Raw genomic sequence first — 18937 nt, forward strand, 5'->3', positions numbered from 1 at the left:
AAATGCTAGAACACCACATCTAATTGTCTGGAGAGGGAGAACAGCTGTCTCTGCTGCTACTTTGTGTGTGAGAAAGAGAAACATTACTGCTGCCCAATCATAGCTATGTTGAAAACCTCATAAGAAAAGACTATGCCCCCATAGTGCAACTGAGAACACATCCCTAGCTTTACCTGTAGTGAGGCTGCAATCCTAAACATTTACCAGGGAGTAACTTCCATTGAACTTAATGGGACCTGCATCTGAATAAACGTGATAAAAAAATTGTGCGGTACTATTTTTCTTATGATCCATAGATCTAGCATGTAGATATTCAGTTTCTCTGAGCTGACACATTTACCTGGCTTTCTGAGGTGAACAGTAATATCTCTATGGACAGCAAAGAACTAGGAAACACACCAGTCCTGGACCTAGTATTCTGTAACTTTTTAAACATGCAAAGAAATAATAGAGACTAGCATTTGAGGGGGTGGGGCGGATTTCTATTGGTAGGTACTTGACCTTATGTTCCTTTCTGTTTTTCCTAAATAACAACTTTCCTTTGTTTACAAATACTTACTCATTATCTGGGCTGTTCATGAAGCTCTAGATTTGAGCCTACATGATTTGTCCATCAATTTTAAGCTCTTTGATAAATGAATTGGAAAACTGTGATTGAAGAAGTCATGCACCTTTATTTGGTTCCAGGCCTCTTATATTTGTGCAGCTAGGTACCCAAATCATCTGGATAGAAACAGATGGTAGATTATGGCAGCTACCCCAGAAATAATCTCCAGCATTGGTACAATGACACCACCACATTATGATTGCATCTATGGTACCAGGACACTAATCTTGACTTCCGTTCTCTGCCTGACAAGGGACATGTGTGTCCCTTCAGGGCTTCCCAGTCTGCTGGCAGTGCAAAGCATCCTGGGAAGGCACGCTAGGCCTTGAGAAGACTTTCCATTCTTGCAGCTCCCAATTTCAACAATGACCACCTTGCCTGGCTTAACTGTGTATCTTCTGGGTTTGCTGACTCAAACAGAGATTCTGTGTGTTGCAACTGGCGGCTAACTCTCCAACCCACCCTCAAATGGTTGTGTGAACAGGACTCTTGGGTTGCAACAAAGAGAGAATACTGAATGACAACTCCTGTGAGCCTTTGCCATCAATCTTTGGGTTCTCACATGCCCTCTTTAGCTTCAGGGAGAGTTGTCATGATCCTGCCTGACAAAACCAATTTAATATCTTTAAATTAAACACCCAAATGACATTTTTATTTACAAAAAAGGCAAGTTTATTGCACTTATCTGAAAGCACAACAGAAGCGAAACACAAATGTACAGAAATGAAACTGAAGAGGGTAAACATTTCAGATGGTTAGATGAGACTATACAAAAGATCTCACCAGCTTAGCAGAGCTGTCAACACCAGTTAATATTCATGGACAAAGCAAGGTGCGTTACATGGAGTACAAATAGCTAGCAAGCTCAAGCCATTACCAAGAGGGCTCTTTAAAAAGTGTACTATGTATATTATATAAAATGCAGGTTTTTCCAGTATTGTATATGTGCATCTGGTTCTTTGCCAGGAGGAGTGTATGAGTTTTTTCATGCCCACCCCTCAGAAATTCTCAATTACAGCGTGGTCAAACACAACACTGAAGTTTGACTTGTTAAGGGGCTCCTCAGAACAGCTTGTCAAGTGAACAAGGGTAAACTTCAATAGCTGAGTCTGTTACAATCCAGTGGCAGACTAAAAAAAGAAACTCTGAGGCCGACTCCATATATAGTCGAGGAAGAGATTGAGCAAAACAGATCGGTTCTCAGAGGGGAACAAATAAATAGGACCTCCCAGTCACCCTAAAATGAGATCGAGACCTAAGCATTAATCACACAGGTACCATTGCAAAACAGGTATGAGTGGTGATTGAAGTTCATTCTTTAGACACAGACGTGCTTCTGGCTTGCTTTGGTTCTCGCCACAGATCTAGCACAGAACAGCTTGAGGAGAAAAAATGTGTCCCTTTATCTCTGCGCAGAGTTGCATGTTCTCAAACTCTCTCCCCAACTGAAAGTTGGCTCATTTGCAGATTCATTAATGGCTGTCTAAATATTCTAAGGAGGCCTCTGTTGCTCAAATAAATATAACATACACACTACAAGCCTTTCTACCTAAACCACTGAAATTAAGTTCTTTGCCCTTATAGCTCTCTTCTTAAGACAATTAGTCTCCATGAAATATCAGCTACAGTGATTAGAAAACTAGCACGTTAAGCACCTCTGCTGTAAACATCTCAAATGTAAGACATTACAAGGTTTAGCTAATGTAGCTAAAAATCCACCATTGTGAAGACAAATACCACAGACTCTCTTATGGGATAAATATATTTCTTTATATCACTTTGTTTTCATTCTAAATTATGGTACAAAAAGGAAAATTCAGAGACTACTCTGGTTACAGGCACAGTTCCGTCAGGCCTAGTATTAATGCCATCCTTATTTTATAAGTCTGACCTACAACACTGTCTAATCCTCTCCTGGGTATCAGTGGAACAAAAATAATTTCTGTCCTTGTGTATGTATAAGCAGAACAAATGTCTAGACAAGGCTGGCATGAATTCAAACTCTTAAGCCATTTTTGAAAGTATGCTTTTTTAAAAAACCCAATTCACCACAGAACAATAGTTCAGTGCAGACCTAGAAGTTATGATGAAAACAGTCCCAACATATCTTCAAGCCAACAAGATATTCCACAATATTGGTTTAACCTCCTATTGAGATATCTTGCTGTATTTTTTCTTTCTTTCTGTGCAGAGTAAACTGAAATCTGATCTGCATCCACACTGTACCCATGTTGATGTACCTAGAATTCTATGTACAACAACTAAAAAAATATATTCCTGTGGTTATGGACTATGAGACGGCTGTTCTCCTTGTTATGAACTATGTAATGTTACAGAAGCCCTTCCCAACATAGTACAGATATTAGTGTGTGCATGCTATAGCAAAATAGATTTGGTGCTGAGGAGGTTAATGGATAAGTTATATTTCAAAATAGAACTTCCACAATAAGACAAGGTAACCATTTCTTTAAGCCACATTGCCCATCTTGCCCGTGATACTGAAACAAGACACTTTACTACATAATTTGGGGAATCATTCAATAAGTCAGGTCTTGGGTTTTTGTTTGTTTTAATACCAAAGTGCTAATATTGTCAATGTGTGTGGCTTTAAAAGCCTGACATTCGGCATGTAAAAGAATGTCCCATTATGTTTTCTTGCTGTTTCACTGTTCCATTTCCTCGAGAACTTCATATTACTTCCCATTCATCTTCAAAATCATCCGAGTGAAACACAGAAGCATCAGCATGTTTCTGCAAGGTGTGAGAGTGGTGGAAGGTCTTTGTGAGACGCTGGAGGAGGTATCCCGAAGCACCGATTGCCCATAGTTCATCTAGAGGAGTAACTGGGGAACAAAAAGTAACCACACTGATTTAGAAATTAAGAGTGACACAGGCTCCTAACTGCCTGCAATCCTGTTTGCCGCCACTGCCACCAGCAAAACTAAAGAGCCAGTCCAAAAGAGTTCCATTGCCCCTATCCCAGCTAAAGGCAACATGGGATGGGATCTGGCTAATAAGAGGGGTATATACATGCTATTTGTCTCCCTTATCTCCAGATCTTAAGCAGCAAGCAACACCTGTAAAAGGTAAAGTGTGCCGTCAAGTCGATTTCGATTCCTGGCGCCCACAGAGCCCTGTGGGGCTTTTTTGGTAGAATACAAGAGGGGTTTACCATTGCCTCCTCCCACGTAGTATGAGACGATGCATTTCAGCATCTTCCTATATCACTGCTGTCCCATACAGGTGTTTCCCATGGTCTGGGAAACATACCATTGGGGATTTGAACCGGCAACCTTCTGCTTGTTAGTCAAGCATTTCCCTGCTGCGCCACTTAAGGGAACGAGGCACAATTCAATCATCATTCATCCAGCAAAAAGATGAGCTAGCCCTTTGTCCCAACAGCACTTCTGCCTTGGTCCTCATCTTTCTGCACAACAGAGGGGCTTGCAGACTGATGCTGGGCACAGGCTCTCTATAAGGGACGGCTTGGTGGGAATTTTTTCAACCTCCCACCTTTTTGGTGAGTTCTTTGCAAGGCAGACAGCAGTAAACCTACAGGATTTTTAAAAACTGAGGAGATTCCAGTGGCTGACATCTACACTAATTCTGTGCTTGTGCAAGGAAGTTGTGCTAGCTAGTACAGCTAAGTTGGGAGCTCTCGCATTCCAGACTAGTGTTGTGCTGGTACAAACTAGGGATGTGCCTGAACTGCAGTTCGAGCACTTTTAAACAAAAACAAAAGGGAACTTTCAGGAAAAGGCAAACAGGCGCCCCATATATGTGCTGACAGCACGTGGGGCCTTTTGGGGTGTGCACTGCCCTAGCAGGAAGCTGGAAGGGGCGGCGGAGAGCAGGTAAACACCTGCTCTCCTTTTCCTTAAAGTTTCCTTTTGTTTTTCCTTACAAGTGCTCAAACCGCACTTTGAACCGTGGTTCAGGCACATCCCTAGCACTCTGAATGTATAAGGAATTACCAGGACTTTAACTCACCAGAACCACTAGAGTTTAGGATTTGGTCAGCATATGCCTGAGGACTTTCCATGATATAAGTTTTTACCTATAAAGCCCTTAACGGCTTGGGTCTAGGCTATTTAAGAGAGTGCCTCCTTTGTCATAAACCCTGATGCCTTTTATGATCTTCTGGAGCGGTCCAGTTACAGTTGCCACCAGCTCATCAGGACCGGGCTTTCTCTGTGGCTGCCCCAGGGCTTTGGAATAGGCCCCCTGCTGAAATAGGATCATCTCCTCCTCTGTTTGTTTTCAAGAAGACCCTCAAGACTCTCCCGTTTTCACAAAATTATAATTAGAATTAATTTTAATAATTTGTTTTATATTGTTTGTATTGTTTTATGTATTTTAATTTGTACAGCACCTAGAGATGTACAGATCAGGTGGTATAAAAATATGATAAATAAAATAAGAATGAACTAACCAGCTTATGCTTGAGGATTTCTTATATATTATGACTTTTAAACTTTTAAGTATTTCTATTAAGTACCACCAAATATCTATTTATATTTTAGTCTTTTGTATATACATACTATTAACTATATATTATAGCTACTCTGAATCTTTTATATTGTTTCCATTGCTTTCTCAATCAGGTTTATTCTCTGTTTTTTCTAAGGTGTTGACATTCCTGGTACAAACAGGGTGCACTTGAGCAACCTGTGGCACACCTCCTGCTGTGGAAATCTTCCTCAGTCCACATATGTTGCAGGGACTGATACAAAGCTGTCCACTTTCCTTGTTGCACAAGTGCAAAACTTACACAAGTGGACTAAGAGTTAGGGATGTGTGAACAGGTTCGATGGTTCGAGGTCAAACCTACACCCCCCCCCGTTTGGACCGAACTCAGATCGAAACCCGCCCCTCCCTCATTTCGGGGGTCCGCGTTTTGTTTTTGGAATTTTTTTTAACCTTAAGCCCCTTTGGGGGGCTTCCTCTAGGCCACGTGGGGGGTCTGCGACGGTTCCCCCCCCCACCAGCCTTGCTCATCACTGCCATGGCCCGTAGAGGCCATTTGCGCATGCACAGCGGGCAAAATGGCTGCCACGCAAAAATACAGAGGCCCGAACGGGTCAGAAAATGCAGCCAAACGGGGCTGTGGCGGTGATGAGTGAGGCCGGTGGGGGGGAAGGGGAACCTTCACAGACCGCCACCCCCCGTGGCCTAGAGGAAGCCCCCCAAAGGGGCTAATGGTAAAAATAAAACAAGAGTTCTGCATTGGGAGCTGCCAACGTCTTCACAAAAAGCAGCTGCCAGGCCTTGAAAATGGATCAGGACCGTAGCACGGGATACAGGAGTTGAACCATACTGATCCCCCAGTTTAAAATGCGTAGATTGCTGAAGGACAAATGCAGCATCACAAGGAATAACAACTCCCAAATACAGTTTTTTAAAAAAGAGTTTGCCTCAAGGTTGCCGCTCCTGTTAATGAAACATTTGATTTATCTCAATGACACTTTGGGAATGGTTTTAGAGAAGCACACCATTTATCAAGAGTGGGGCTTCCCAATCTTGGATCCCCAGATGGTGTTGGATTACAGCTCCCATCACCCCCAGCCACAATGGCCACCACAGCTGCAGATGATGGGAGTTGTAGTCCAACATCTGGGCAACCCAAGGTTGAAAAACTCTGTGTTAAACTATGGGATGATCTGAAGGCACATGAGGCAATTCTGCTGCTGAAACTAAGCCGGGCTGGTCTGGTAAGGTTTACATTCGACCTGAGAGTTGAATACAGCCTTTCAAATAATGAATTCACCTAAGAGGAGCTTTGCTGGACACAAAGATCCAGCATCTTGTTTCCTCACAGTGCCTAACTGGAGGACCCTGGGAAGCTAACAAGCGAGATAAGGAGGTAATAGCCCTCTTCCATTGTAGCCCCAAGTGGCCTCTGAAAAGGGAGGTTCCATTTGTCATCCTGACCAACAGTAACTGACCATGGCTTTGGCTAATTTCCCTTTCAAGCCATCTAAGCTAGTGGTCATCATGGTGCATCCCTTAATAATTATTTATTTAGAGTCGTATATGGGCATAGTGCTTTACAAAGAATGAGAAGACATGCCCCATCCTCAAGAACTTACAATAAATAAATAAATAAACACACACACACACACACACACACACACACACACACACACACTGGAGCTAACCAAAGAAGGGGAGGGAAATGGAAACAGAGATAAACTGGGGAATGATAATTTGTGATTATTTCAAACAGACATCCTTAGGCTTAGATACAGAACAGAATAGGGATTAGGCTCCATGGACTAAATTATGTGCTGTGTGAAGGAGGGCTCTCTTTTGTTTGTCCTGAATCTCCCAGCCAGCAGTTCTACTGGCTGACCTAGTGTTCTAGATTGAGATTGATTTATCTTTCTTCACACCAGGTGTAATTTGATAAACCTCTAGTCATTTCCACCCTTAGTTCTCTTTTCTCTAAGCTATAAAGCTGCAAATGTAGCTTTAGGGGAAGGCGCTGCAACCCTCTGATCATTTTGGTTGCCCTTTCCCAACAGTATCTGAATAACAGCCTCCATAAGATCAGCAAGCATGTCCAAGAACCCACTTACCTGTCAAACAAGTAACATTCCCTGGAATCTTCTTCCAGTAGTCTCCTGCGGGGTTTTTATCCGTGATGCCGTATCGCCGGGCCACATCTCCATTTGGACAACGTGCCCAAACTGTCCTTGTACTAATCACCAGCTGACATGCTTGAAGCCCTAAACCCAGAGAAATGTGAAGGAAAGCCTTACTCAAAAGATTTAGGGGCACATCTTCCTCTACCCAAAATTTCACACAGAAAACACACTCAACGGTCTTGGACTAAGAGCGGAGAGACCAGGGTCGAAATCTCCACTCTGCCATACAGCTCAGTAGGTAGCCTTGGGCCAGTTATACTCTCTCACAGTGTAATCTACTTTGCAGGACTGTGGTGAAGATAAAATGAGTGGTGGATGCTGTATGATGATTAACTGGGGCAATTTTGTTGCTTTAGTTAATGGAAAGGAGCATGGATATCATGAAGGGGAGGGCTGTCTTTCCCCTCAAACTATATGGGGAAAGAAAGCTCCCTTTAAAGATATCTACAAGCCCCACCCACAACTTCCATCTATTTTAGCCAAATGATGCCCCATTGTAGCCTTCTGAAAACACTAGCAGACATACGGAGCAAGGATGCACTAGTGCAGCAAGAGAGCAACCTAACAGAACTTCCCAACTAAGTGCCCTGGTCCAGTGGGCATGGGGCAATGTTTGACACCATGCCCTTCCACAGGAAGCCTTCTGTCCCACCTGGAAATATGTCCCCAAGGGCTTCACAACCCTCAGGGACACATTTTGGAAGTGGAACACAGGGCTTCCTGGGGAAGGGAAGGGTGTCAAACATCGCCCCTTCTCTGTTGAGATGAGTCTGAAAGTTCTGTTAGGCTGCTCTCTTGTGCATCCTTAGGATGTTAGGTGCATCCTTGTTCCATATATCAGCCAGCAGCTATGGGAACGATCACAAAAGACAGTCAAGGGAGCTTCCCCCACTCTGTAATTTCAGCACCAGTCTTATTTTACAGATTGAGGAGACCAAGAGTCAGGTTACAGACAAAAGGATCTTATAGTGGCAACAGAGGGAGAGGAGTCCCAGCGAAGATCAGATGGACTACAATCTCTTGTGCTCTTAAGGTCACAACCGAGAAGCACAGAATGGGAGCAGGCAAGTCTATGAGCCCTGACAGGACTGGCTGGGGAGAGGCCATCTGGCCCTAGAGCTCTAAAAGGAAGCTCAAGGAAGGGTAGCTGTTTCTCCCAGCATATTTTCTAAATATCTTTATCCAACCATGTGTGAGAGAACAATATGGTTTAGAAGATGTATAATCAAAAAGTGACAACAGATTAGCCATTCTGTGGATCAGCAGACGTTGCAGAGATTAACATTTAAGGCCCTGCTCCATGCTCCTCCACTCTCAAGTGTGTGGTGAGGAGACATGAGGAACAGGGCCTTTTCAGCGGCAACACTGGGAATTTAGAAAACTCTCTAAAGGGAGGCCTGCCTGGGTAGAGCTGCCATACGTCCTCATTTTAATGAAAAAGAGGAATGTCCTTGAGAAAAGCCAATCTGTCTGGTATTTGTGTGCCCCACATGCAGGCTACTTGGTAAGCCTGGATACCTTTGAGCCAGAGGTCAGGTCTACTAGTCCAAGAAAGGAAGCCAGCATCTTTGTACCACTGGCCAGGTCTAACCGGCCACTGGAGGCCAAGTCTATCTGTTGCATGCGAGGGGGCCTTGGGTAGACCTGGCCTCTGTCACTTCAGGGGCCAGGTCTACTAGGCAGGTGGGGAACCTCCCAGCCCAAAACAATGGGCAGACCTGGCTGCCCAGCTCATGAGAGACCAGGCCTACTGCTGCCACCACAGCTGCCCCATTCAACTCAACTAGTAGACCTGGCCTCCAGGAGAGGAGAGCTGGTCTGGTGGTAGCAAGCATGATTTGTCCCCTTAGTTAAGCAGGGTCTGCCCTGGTTGCATATGAATGGGAGACTTGATGTGTGAGCACTGTAAGATATTCCCCTTAGGGGATGGAGCCGCTCTGGGAAGAGCAGAAGGTTCCAAGTTCCCTCCCTGGCATCTCCAAGACAGGGCCGAGAGAGATTCTTGCCTGCAACCTTGGAGAAGCCGCTGCCAGTCTGTGTAGACAATCTTGAGCTAGATGGACCTATGGTCTAACTCAGAATATGGCAGCTTCCTATGTACTTTTTAAATGTTATTAATTTATTTTAAAAGGTGATGGGAAGAGGTCCTCATTTTTCAAGCTGAAAACATGGTAGCCCTATGCCTGGCCCTATCTCTGCTTTTCAGGCTGGCAGTGAAGATTGTTTGATTTCAACAACCCCTTGTCCCTTTTTACTGAAATGTTGTAACTGCTCTGTTGTGTTGTCTTGTTTTATTTGTTGGTCTACCCTAGATCATATTTACTGATGTTTTTAAATTTTTGTTTGCTGTTCCGATTAATATTTTAAACACAAGAGCAGGGTAAAAAGTGTTTGGAAATAAAACAAACAAATAAATAAATACAATTGATGGAATTTTGATAGCAATGGAAGAGGCATAAGAGTATTCCCACCTGGAACCTGTTCCCAATCGGTGCCTACAGGCATCTCCTCTGTAATCCCAGAGCGAACGTGAATGTTCCCTTTGCTGTCAATTGTCCACAGACTCTGGTCATTGGGACTCGAGTAGACACCGATCAAGTTGACTCCAACTGGCTGGAAAAGTTAACATGCAATATTTAGCATTATCAATCAAATTCCTGTAGGTACAGAATGTTCCACGCTTCATGGATCATCTTTGACTGAAGGAAGAATAAAATAAAAAATGTTAACAAGGCCCTTGGTTGAGCGAAGAATAAGTTCTGAATGTACCTGGCAGTCAAAAGGCCAAGAAAAACCTTAACATGCAGGCTCAGAACCACTTCCCCAAAACCAAACTCGGCAATTGCATTAAGACAAATCCTGTGTTTTAATTTGAAATCAGAATTCAGTGTCATCCTTTCACTAATGTATTTAGTATATTTGTACACTGCCCCAAACTTGTGTCTCTGGGCAGTTTACAACAAACATAAAACGGAGATGAAAACATCAGAACAGTTTAAAACCACAATTCTAGTTTTTTTTAAAAAAAGCTTAGGTGAATAAATGTGTTTTAAGATTTATTTTTAAAAGCTGCTAGAGATGGGGCGGCTCTTATTTTGGCAGAGAGCGCATTCCAAAGTCTCAACTGCAGACTCTCTGAATGAATTCAATGAGCAGCAGGGCTCATAAGGAAGAAGCAGTTCTCCTAATGACGGATGACAAGAGCAAGCAAACTGCAATGCAAAGCAGGAGAGAGTAGGAGATGAAGACCTGGTTCAGATGCACGGCTGGTCCTCGGACCCAGAGAGCCCTGGGTGGGGAGCACCTTCGACGCCTCCTACAATGGTCAGTTTATCAGCGCTGCCAGATAGTGTGGCTTGGGCAGGTCTGCAAAGCCTAGCAGGGAACAGGTGCTACTGCTGTTCCCAGACCTCCCCAGCAATGCCCATGAGAAGGGGCCAGAGCTGCTTCTCAAGCGTTTGCTGCCTCTGATGCCAATACTCTCCTGTCCCTGTTCTGGGATCTCAATGGCGTTCCGCAGACTTTCTGCAGCTTCAGGACAGACAACAGTTTGGCTCCCCCTTCAAGGCGGCAGCTGTCTGTCGGGCTGGACCAGGGCTCCACAACTCAAATGGCCCGGAAGGCCAAAACCAACAGTGATCATTAAAATCAATCAACTGAAGATAAAATCGACACATTTAATTAATTTCAAGTTTGATTGTTATTTTTAATTTACATTTTTAATGGCTAGGGGAGGGTGGGCCTGTGTTCACCCCCTCCCTGGCAGCATCGGTGACCCTGCTGCCCCCTCAGCCACCATCCTCCCAGCAGCCTCCCTGGGTACTGGGATTGCCCTGGACTGTACAGTGGGCTCTCCCCCACTGCCTCTCACCACACTTGCTCAGTCAGGGAGAGAGTGGGCCGATCCTGCTGCCACTGCCGCCTGCAACGAGCTTCCCCGCAGCTCCCAATTGCACCTGCACGCTTGCCCGGTAGGACCTTGCTCGGGTAGGGAGTGTGTGGGCCAACCTGTCGCCACTGGCAGAAGGGAGGAAAGGCCAAAACGGCAGCTTCCACCTGGCCCGCTTCAATGGAGAACGTGCATGTGCGTCCTTCACTGGTAGCCAGTTGTGGCCGGGTGGAAGCTGCTGTTTGGCCTTTCCTCCCTTCTGCCAGTGGTGGCAGGATGGCCCGCGCACTCACTGCCTGAGCCAGGTTCTGCCTGGTGAGCGGGCGAGGGGGATGGGGAGCTCTTCTCAGGTGGTGGCAAGATTTGGGGGCGAGGGGAGAAGCACAGTGGCAGCAAGGAAGGCAGCAGGCCATCCAGAATGTGCTCACGGGCCAGACCCATCCTGTGGGCAGTATGTTGTGCAGCCCTGGTCTAGACAATACTGAGCTTGATGGACCAACAGTCTGACTTGGGGTAAGGTGGTTTCCGAGGTTCCCAAGGTATTTGTATACTAACTTCCAGTTTAAAGGCAAGTAGCTTTCAAAACAAACAAAGACATAGAACAACACTGTCAAAAGGCTTTCAAAACAAACAGAAATCCAAGATAAACATCAGCAGAAAGCAGATGAACAAGATAAAACAGTAAATTCCTATAGTCATGTACGTCATTGTAAGATCGGGGTGTGTGTGTGTGAACAACCTTCATCAAGGTTATTCACCGTGTGTGTGTGTGTGTGTGTGTGTCTGAGCATGTGATGGCCTCCATCAATCCTAACTGTGGCTCCCTGGTCGTTTATTGGGCCTCTGTCAAGTTGTAGCCAAAGCCAAAAGCTCCGCACAGTCCCCTGGCATCATGCAGAAGCAGCCCTTCCCAGCATCCAGTGCTGTACTTTGCTCCGTGCCAGGGGGCTGCTTAAAGGGAAAATGAGCCCTCTTAAGCCCCTGCACCTTCATGGAAGGTGTGCACAGAGTGCTGGAAATTGTAGCCCTTCTCAGCACTTTCCTCCTAGAGCTCTTAAGAGAGGGCTCCATCTCTCTTCCCTCCCAGCACTGAGAAAAGCGCAGTAATATGCAGAGATCATCCAGTGGGAAATGGCTCTCACATTGAAGGTTGGGAGGTTTTTTTTGTTTTTGCCAAAGTGGCCTCTGCTTGAAAAATAGTGAAGATCACTGTCCTGCAGCATTAAAAAAAGCTCCAGAAGCAGCAGTGAGACTTTGTCATCAATATAAATATCTAGTAATGTGCAGTATATCTAAGTACATAATATTAGTTGACATACATACACCTGAGTATTCACAGAATTCACTTCTTTTTGTTCCTTTGATCTCTCTCTCGATCTCTCTCTCTCTCATTAATAAAATACTACAACTTTACAAGTACAGACATGCTTTGGAGCAAAAAGCTTCCTATCAAAATATCTCAGTTCTGGGCAACTACATTCACATTCTATATGTAAACCTCTGAAGAGATTATCACTACTGGGAAAAGAAATGTTGAGTAGGATAAAAACATTTAGAAGCCAAATCACTTGTCTCTTGGGCAGGCTTGGTGGATGGGCCATGCTTCAAAGTCTACCTGATCAGGCTGTTGAGAGTTGACAGAACTCTCTTTCAGTTCACATCAACAACTGGTCCCGGGATTCCACCTTTCCCCTGAAATATATGATTTGGCTTCAGTCATCACAGCGGCATAGCCACCACTGGAGGATGACAATGACAAATGTCCCTGGGCCACAGGAGAGTGAGGGGGCTACCATTGGGAGGGAAAGCTGCCTGCAGTGGGCAGGGTGCTTAACCCTTGCCTTCCCTGCTGTTTCCCCGCTATACAGCTAACCCCTGCCAAGGCTCCAGCCCTCTGTTCTGTTCCCAAACTTCTTCCTGTCATTTTCCACCTGCAAATCACCTCCTCTAAACCCCACTCTGCCCAGGGAAAGGGGCATATGAAGGTTTGGAAATGCAATTTGGCCAGTAATGCATAGCTCCTGCTTCAGTCGTCTTAGAAAGCCAAGGCTGAAGTTAAAAGCTGACGAATGAGTGCCCGTGTGAATATTGGACATAGTGGGCTGTGTTCTTCAAGAGCTTATGCCACAATAAAATGGGTTATCTTTAGTGCCCCAAGACTCTGTTATTTACAATAAAGTGTAGGTGTTTATAAGCAGGCTTCTATTAAATCTTGGATAGCCATGCTGGGCCCTTGCTAGCTGATGACGGGAGAGCCAGGAGGACCATTCTTCCCCACAGTCCCCAAGCCATCTACTGAGTTTAAAAGAGACATATTGTTTTCCAGCAAAGGATTACAGGAAAACCAAAACACACAGTTGCTTCTTCCTCTTGCTCTCTTAACCTCTTTGCTCTTCTCTTCCAACACACCACAGCTGCAAAGAATTCTCATCTTCTCGCTCTTCCCCTTTTGCTCATCCTAATGTTCTCCTCCAGCCTTGCAATCTATTTCCACTTTCTCTTGCCTAATTTCAAGAGATCTCCACTGCACACCATCTCCCCTCTGCCTATGAACCTGAAAGCTTTGCTGGGTTTCATCAAAGGCCCACAGCTAGTCTAGCATCCGGTTTCCAACAACGGCCAGCCAGACACCTTGGGAAGCTCACTAACGGGACAAGATGTCAACTCTCCCCTCTCTTCATTCATACCTCTGGCACTTGGCATGCAGAGGTTTTGTTTAGGTTTTGTGCCTTTCTCAGAGCAATCCTACATAAATTTGTTCAGTCCATTTAAGACAAAAACAAAAGGATGTTAAATTCTTTCTATGGTAAAAAATGACAACATATCTCTGACCTGACTTTTTAATGTAATCAGCATGGCATTAGCTCCATCCCTTCTTCTATTAGCATTGCCTCCATTTCTCCTCCTCCTTGCAGTCTCAGCCCTCTCCTCCTCACCCCCTGCAGGACTAGGCTAAGATTAACTTGGGGTGGGGGAAGGTTTTGAATTTTGAGCGCCTATTTGCAGGACACACCTGCATACACGTTTCACACCGCCTGAAAATACCACAATGTATTTGGCCACACAGAGAGTCTATCATTTCCTTTCTTCTCGCAAATATGAACATAACATGCATACTTAAAAAAAAAAATGGGAGTAAGCCCTGATAGATAAATTAAGGCTTTATTTGGAATAAACTGTATAGAATTGGCTTCCGTTCTAAGCAACATTTACCTGAGAGAATCCTTTATCAGATTTGACAATTAAGCCATAGAAATTACAAACCTGTCCAAATAAGTTACGCTGAGGACCTCTTTTTTCAATACTTCTCTCTCTCTCTCTCTCTCTCTCTCTCTCTCTCTCTCACACACACACACACACACACACACACACACACACACACACACTAACCAACCAACAGCAAACAAAAACCATTCATAAGGGCTACAGGGTGGTGAAGCTACTTGGCTATTTTGGACTGGCCTGGTTTCCAAGCTGTGCCTGTTAGGTTGCCCATGAAGAGAAGGCAATAATCTCAGAATTCTTAAAAAAAATGAAAACACATTTCTGCATTAAAGACATACACATTTCAAGCAGGATAAGTGGGAAGTTGTCCAATTAGTAATATCAGTTAAAACGCCTCATTTTATTTGGAAGCTAACACACACACACACACACACACACCCTTTCACCCTCAAGAGAAAGTAAAAGAGAAAGGAGCTAGCACAAGGCTTTGCTTAAAGTCCCAGAAGAAGAGGAAAGCTGGGCGGTTGCTTGCTTGTTAGTAAAATAACTACCCAGAGGCGTGCCAGTCCACCATATCCCCTCTCTCCCCGCTTCTCTGTATCTCTGAATTTTGCCAAGATTTGCAAGGGGCATTTTGAAAAGGAAAAGAGCTCCCAGCAAATGCTAGAGAAATCCAATGCTTCCTGAGGGCTCGGACAGGATACTGAGTGAGGAGGAAAGGGCTGGCTTCCCTCTAGAGAAGGGAAGGCTAGAGCAAAGTAGCCAGAACTCCTAGCTGATCTAAACTCCATTTGCTTGCTTGCAGACTGAATGCTCCCATTTTGCACAAAGATCTCCAGAGAGTCTGCTTAGCTTGCATAGAAGGACCCTGAGAAATCAAATGACTGGGCTGGCCTTGTTTGCTGGCTATTGGTCAGAATAGGTGCCTGTAAGCTATTCCGATTTGTTAGGGGCTGGGCTAGCCCCTGCCCACCTTTAGTGAGGAAAAAAAGAAAAAAGGCACATCCTGTTTGGTGCTAAGGCATTAAATATACAATTTGGGTAGTGACCAAGTATAGTAATTACTTCATTTGGGGGCAATGAGGCCCACGGAACACCCTAAGAGGGAGAAAATGGCTTTACAAAGGAATTTAGGGGGGAAAGACCAAGAGTCAGTGCCATCTACTGGCAAGCAGTGGAAATGCAAAGCAACATTCAAGCAAGACACACACACACACACACACACACACACACACACACACACACACACACACAAAGATGGTATGCTTGGTGAGAGAATGGGGGCCTGGCAAGAATGTGGGACAGGCAAGAAGTGGAGGGAATCCCCCCTCTGCCCCAAATGAGGAGCCTCCTCTGCCTGAGGTCTATCAAATCCAGCCTTTTCTTTCCCACAGTGGCTCACCAGCTGCCTCTGGGAACCTCACAGGCAAGAGATCAAGGCATGTCCTCTCTTCTGCTGATGCTCCCCTGCAACTGGTACTCAGAGGCATCCTGCCTCTGAATCTGGAGGTAGCCTATAGCTAACAAGACTAGTAGCCACAGATTTGGCCTCCATGCATTTGTCTAAGCCCCTCTTTAAGCAATCTAAACTGACAGCCATCACCATATTCTGTGGCAGAGAATTAATCTAGAAGTGGGTGGAAAAAGGAGTAAAAAACAAACAAACTCTGGATGGTACTGTTGTTGACTATTATTCTCAGCATCATCAACACTGCAAGATGAGGCAGCCAAACAAGTGTTAAATTGGAAAATTCATTTGAGGAGGGAGGCATGAGCAGGACCCATCACTGAACTTTATCCTGCAATCTCATTTTACAGGCTTAATTTCCAAAACATCACTGGACACCTGGAGGAAAATTTAGATGGGGAAGTTTGAACACGTGCTTAGAAAGACACGTGTGCCTCCACATGTGTATGGATTCTGAACAAAGGATCAAACACCACTTCAGGAAGTATGCAACAGATAAAGACGACTGCTGCACAGCCTGACTTGATTCCCGACGCATTTAATATTATATCTATGGATCTACATATAGATATAACATTTTCAAGGGAAAGTATTCTTATATTTCTATAACATAGCAAGGACTCCACAAAAATTCTTCATAGCTGCAGCTAATTCAAGTAAACAGTTTGTGTTAGCAGTAGCAACAAAGATATATATAGAAAAGCATTGGGAATAAAGAGCTATCTGTGCAGCTGTTTTCCTTCTGCTTGTGTGGAATGCACCCTGTCTATGAAAGAAGAAAACGATACATAAACCCAAAACTTCTCCAGCTGTCTTTGCAACAGAGAATCCCCACCAGAGCCATTGCATTCCTTGACCAAATCTTGGCACTGTGCAGCTTGCCTGCACTCTGTATGTGGCATTCTGTAGGGCAGGTCACATGATGATGGACAGGGTAGGAGGCGCCTCCTACTCTGGTTTGGGAGCTGTGTGCACTTCTGACATTTGATCGTCTAAGAAAGGAAAACAAGGCTGGAGGCTCCTTCTGTGATTGTGTGGTAAACAGCAGCTGGGTCAGAGGGCTCCCTCCCACCCAGCAGCTGTACCCAAATCTTTAACAAGGTAGGAGGAAGAGCCCTCTGACCCAATTGCTGCTGAGCACATGATCATGGACAGTGCCTCCGACCTAGTTTTTAACTGACAATTGGCAAATGCTCCTGAATTAGGTTTCCCACCCTATTCTGCCCTCATGTCTAAGTGACTAAACACTCAGTGAATGGCCTGAAGGGATCTCCACCCCCCAACAAACTTTAAATATCTTGCTCTTCGGCAACAAGCAATTTGTGGCTTACAAATAAACCTTCCAAACACAAATGCAAAGCTATCTATATCTTTAAACACAGCATTCTTACCTGCCATGTTTTGAGCTGTATGTGCTCACACAACCTTTTTTAAAAAATCCATCTATTGCTGGTGAAGGCATAAGCTTGTTTCAGTGGTTCTGTTTATATAGCTTATTACATTTCTGTCCCACCTTTTCTCCAGGAACACGTGTATCATACATAGGCTGAATTAGCATGTATGAGGCAGGGGGCGCTGGCTGTGAGGGCTTCCTTCTGACTTGAAGGACAGACCCAAAGCCAATCAGGGAGGGAGAGAGGGAGGAGCTTCCTTCTTCAATTCCAGTCCGGCTGAATGCAGCCTCCACTGCATTCAGATGGATGAAAAGGAAGTTCCCTGGATCCTCGGTTTTGAGCAGCAAACATCACTACAAACCGAGGGTTCAAATTGGAATCTCGTCAGCACGACCTCAGGGACCAGAGTTGGCTGGGTTTAGACATAATGGTAAGGAAAAAGCAGGTCCTTCCAATTCGGTCCCCCATTAAGTGTGAACGCAGCTGTAGTCTTCATTTTGTTAGTTTTTATCCTTACAATTATCCCCTGTGAGATAGGTTATGTTGAAATATCAAGCTATTTGTTTAGCCCTGGCCATAACAAAAATATTTGAATCAAAAATTGGGTATATAGTCAACTGAAATACAGCCACAAAATTCATTGGGTGGCTGTGGTCTAAGTGGGGGGTTTAAACCCAAGTTCCCCTGATCTAAGTCAGGCGCTCAATATCTACCATATCTGCTCCAAAAAACACCCCCCAAAGTTATGTAGCTGGAGAGAGATAAAACATACAGCTAGTACTTGCAGTAGAAAGTGTTGGTTGGATGTTTATAAAAAAATTCTATCAGACAATACCAGATGTCAGAGAGACATATGCAGGACTCCTCTGGCATCTACCAAATTACTCGGTGTATTCTAAAACCCTTCCTGGATTTGGCTTGAGACTACAACAGTGGGGTTTTTTTAAATTCCCTGTGTCATCTTAGTTAAATATCAATACCACCCAGGGGTTATCAGCTGTTCCCTTTTCAGTTTAATTTATGTGAGTAAGCAAATCACGCTCCCACACAGAAGGTAAAACTTGACACTCTTGAAAAAACCTAGAAAAGAGCATAAGCCATTCTTCTGCAGAACAAATGAGAACGTTTTATTACATAATTTTGCCCCTCCCCCTCTCTTTATCAAAGTTATGGCTGGCCCCATCATTAGGCAGGGTAAGATGGGCTTACCTCAAGTGGCAGATTTTGGGGTATTCATTAAAGGGCAAATTGTCAATTTTATTTATTATTATTTTACCACTATGGGAAGCACCATTTTGATTTCTTGGGTAATCTCTACAGAAGCTTTTTAATGAGCCCTCATGCAATAGGGATGGAGTTAAAAAGGAATACTTCCATTCATTTAGTTCTCTCTTTCAGTATTAAATATTGTAAATTTTCCGACTGAGCCAGTGCTAGAAGACAAAAGGAGAAATTGCTTTAAGTTTTAAGATGAAATCTCTTTAGAAATGTGAAATGCCAGCATTAAGGAAGCTCATTAGAAGTAGATAAGGGGGATAATCAGTAATGAACAACTATCCTATTAAAAATGAACCTGGAACTATAGTCATGCAAACATTTAACAAGATAAATCTCTCCCTTGCTAGCGCAAGCACAGATTACTTGAATTTCTAAAAGAATAAAAAATAAAAAGGGCTTAATTCTACCAAAAGGCTTGACATTAGATTA

The 18937-nt window shown here is 44.3% G+C and overlaps 1 protein-coding gene and 1 long non-coding RNA gene across 6 annotated transcripts in view; one reads left to right on the forward strand and one right to left on the reverse strand.

Moving 5' to 3' along the window:
• Positions 1 to 1255: 1255 nt before the first annotated feature.
• Positions 1256 to 18937, reverse strand: part of TECPR2 (tectonin beta-propeller repeat containing 2) — a 79006-nt gene continuing 61324 nt past the window's right edge. For all 5 annotated transcript variants that reach the window (XM_053300395.1, XM_053300386.1, XM_053300367.1 and 2 more), the window contains 3 exons: positions 9726 to 9867; positions 7186 to 7335; positions 1256 to 3450 (listed from right to left, as the gene is read on the reverse strand). In XM_053300395.1, the coding sequence (XP_053156370.1) occupies positions 3296 to 3450; positions 7186 to 7335; positions 9726 to 9867 (447 nt within the window). In that variant the 3' untranslated portion in view covers positions 1256 to 3295. The remainder of the gene's footprint in view (positions 3451 to 7185; positions 7336 to 9725; positions 9868 to 18937) is intronic.
• LOC128346791 (uncharacterized) overlaps positions 17551 to 18937 on the forward strand; it is a 52798-nt gene continuing 51411 nt past the window's right edge. The window contains exon 1 of the long non-coding RNA XR_008317196.1: positions 17551 to 17660. This is a non-coding gene — a long non-coding RNA (uncharacterized LOC128346791). The remainder of the gene's footprint in view (positions 17661 to 18937) is intronic.

This window comes from Hemicordylus capensis, chromosome 1 (assembly GCF_027244095.1).
Source record: "Hemicordylus capensis ecotype Gifberg chromosome 1, rHemCap1.1.pri, whole genome shotgun sequence".
Classification (NCBI taxonomy): Eukaryota; Metazoa; Chordata; class Lepidosauria; order Squamata; family Cordylidae; genus Hemicordylus; species Hemicordylus capensis.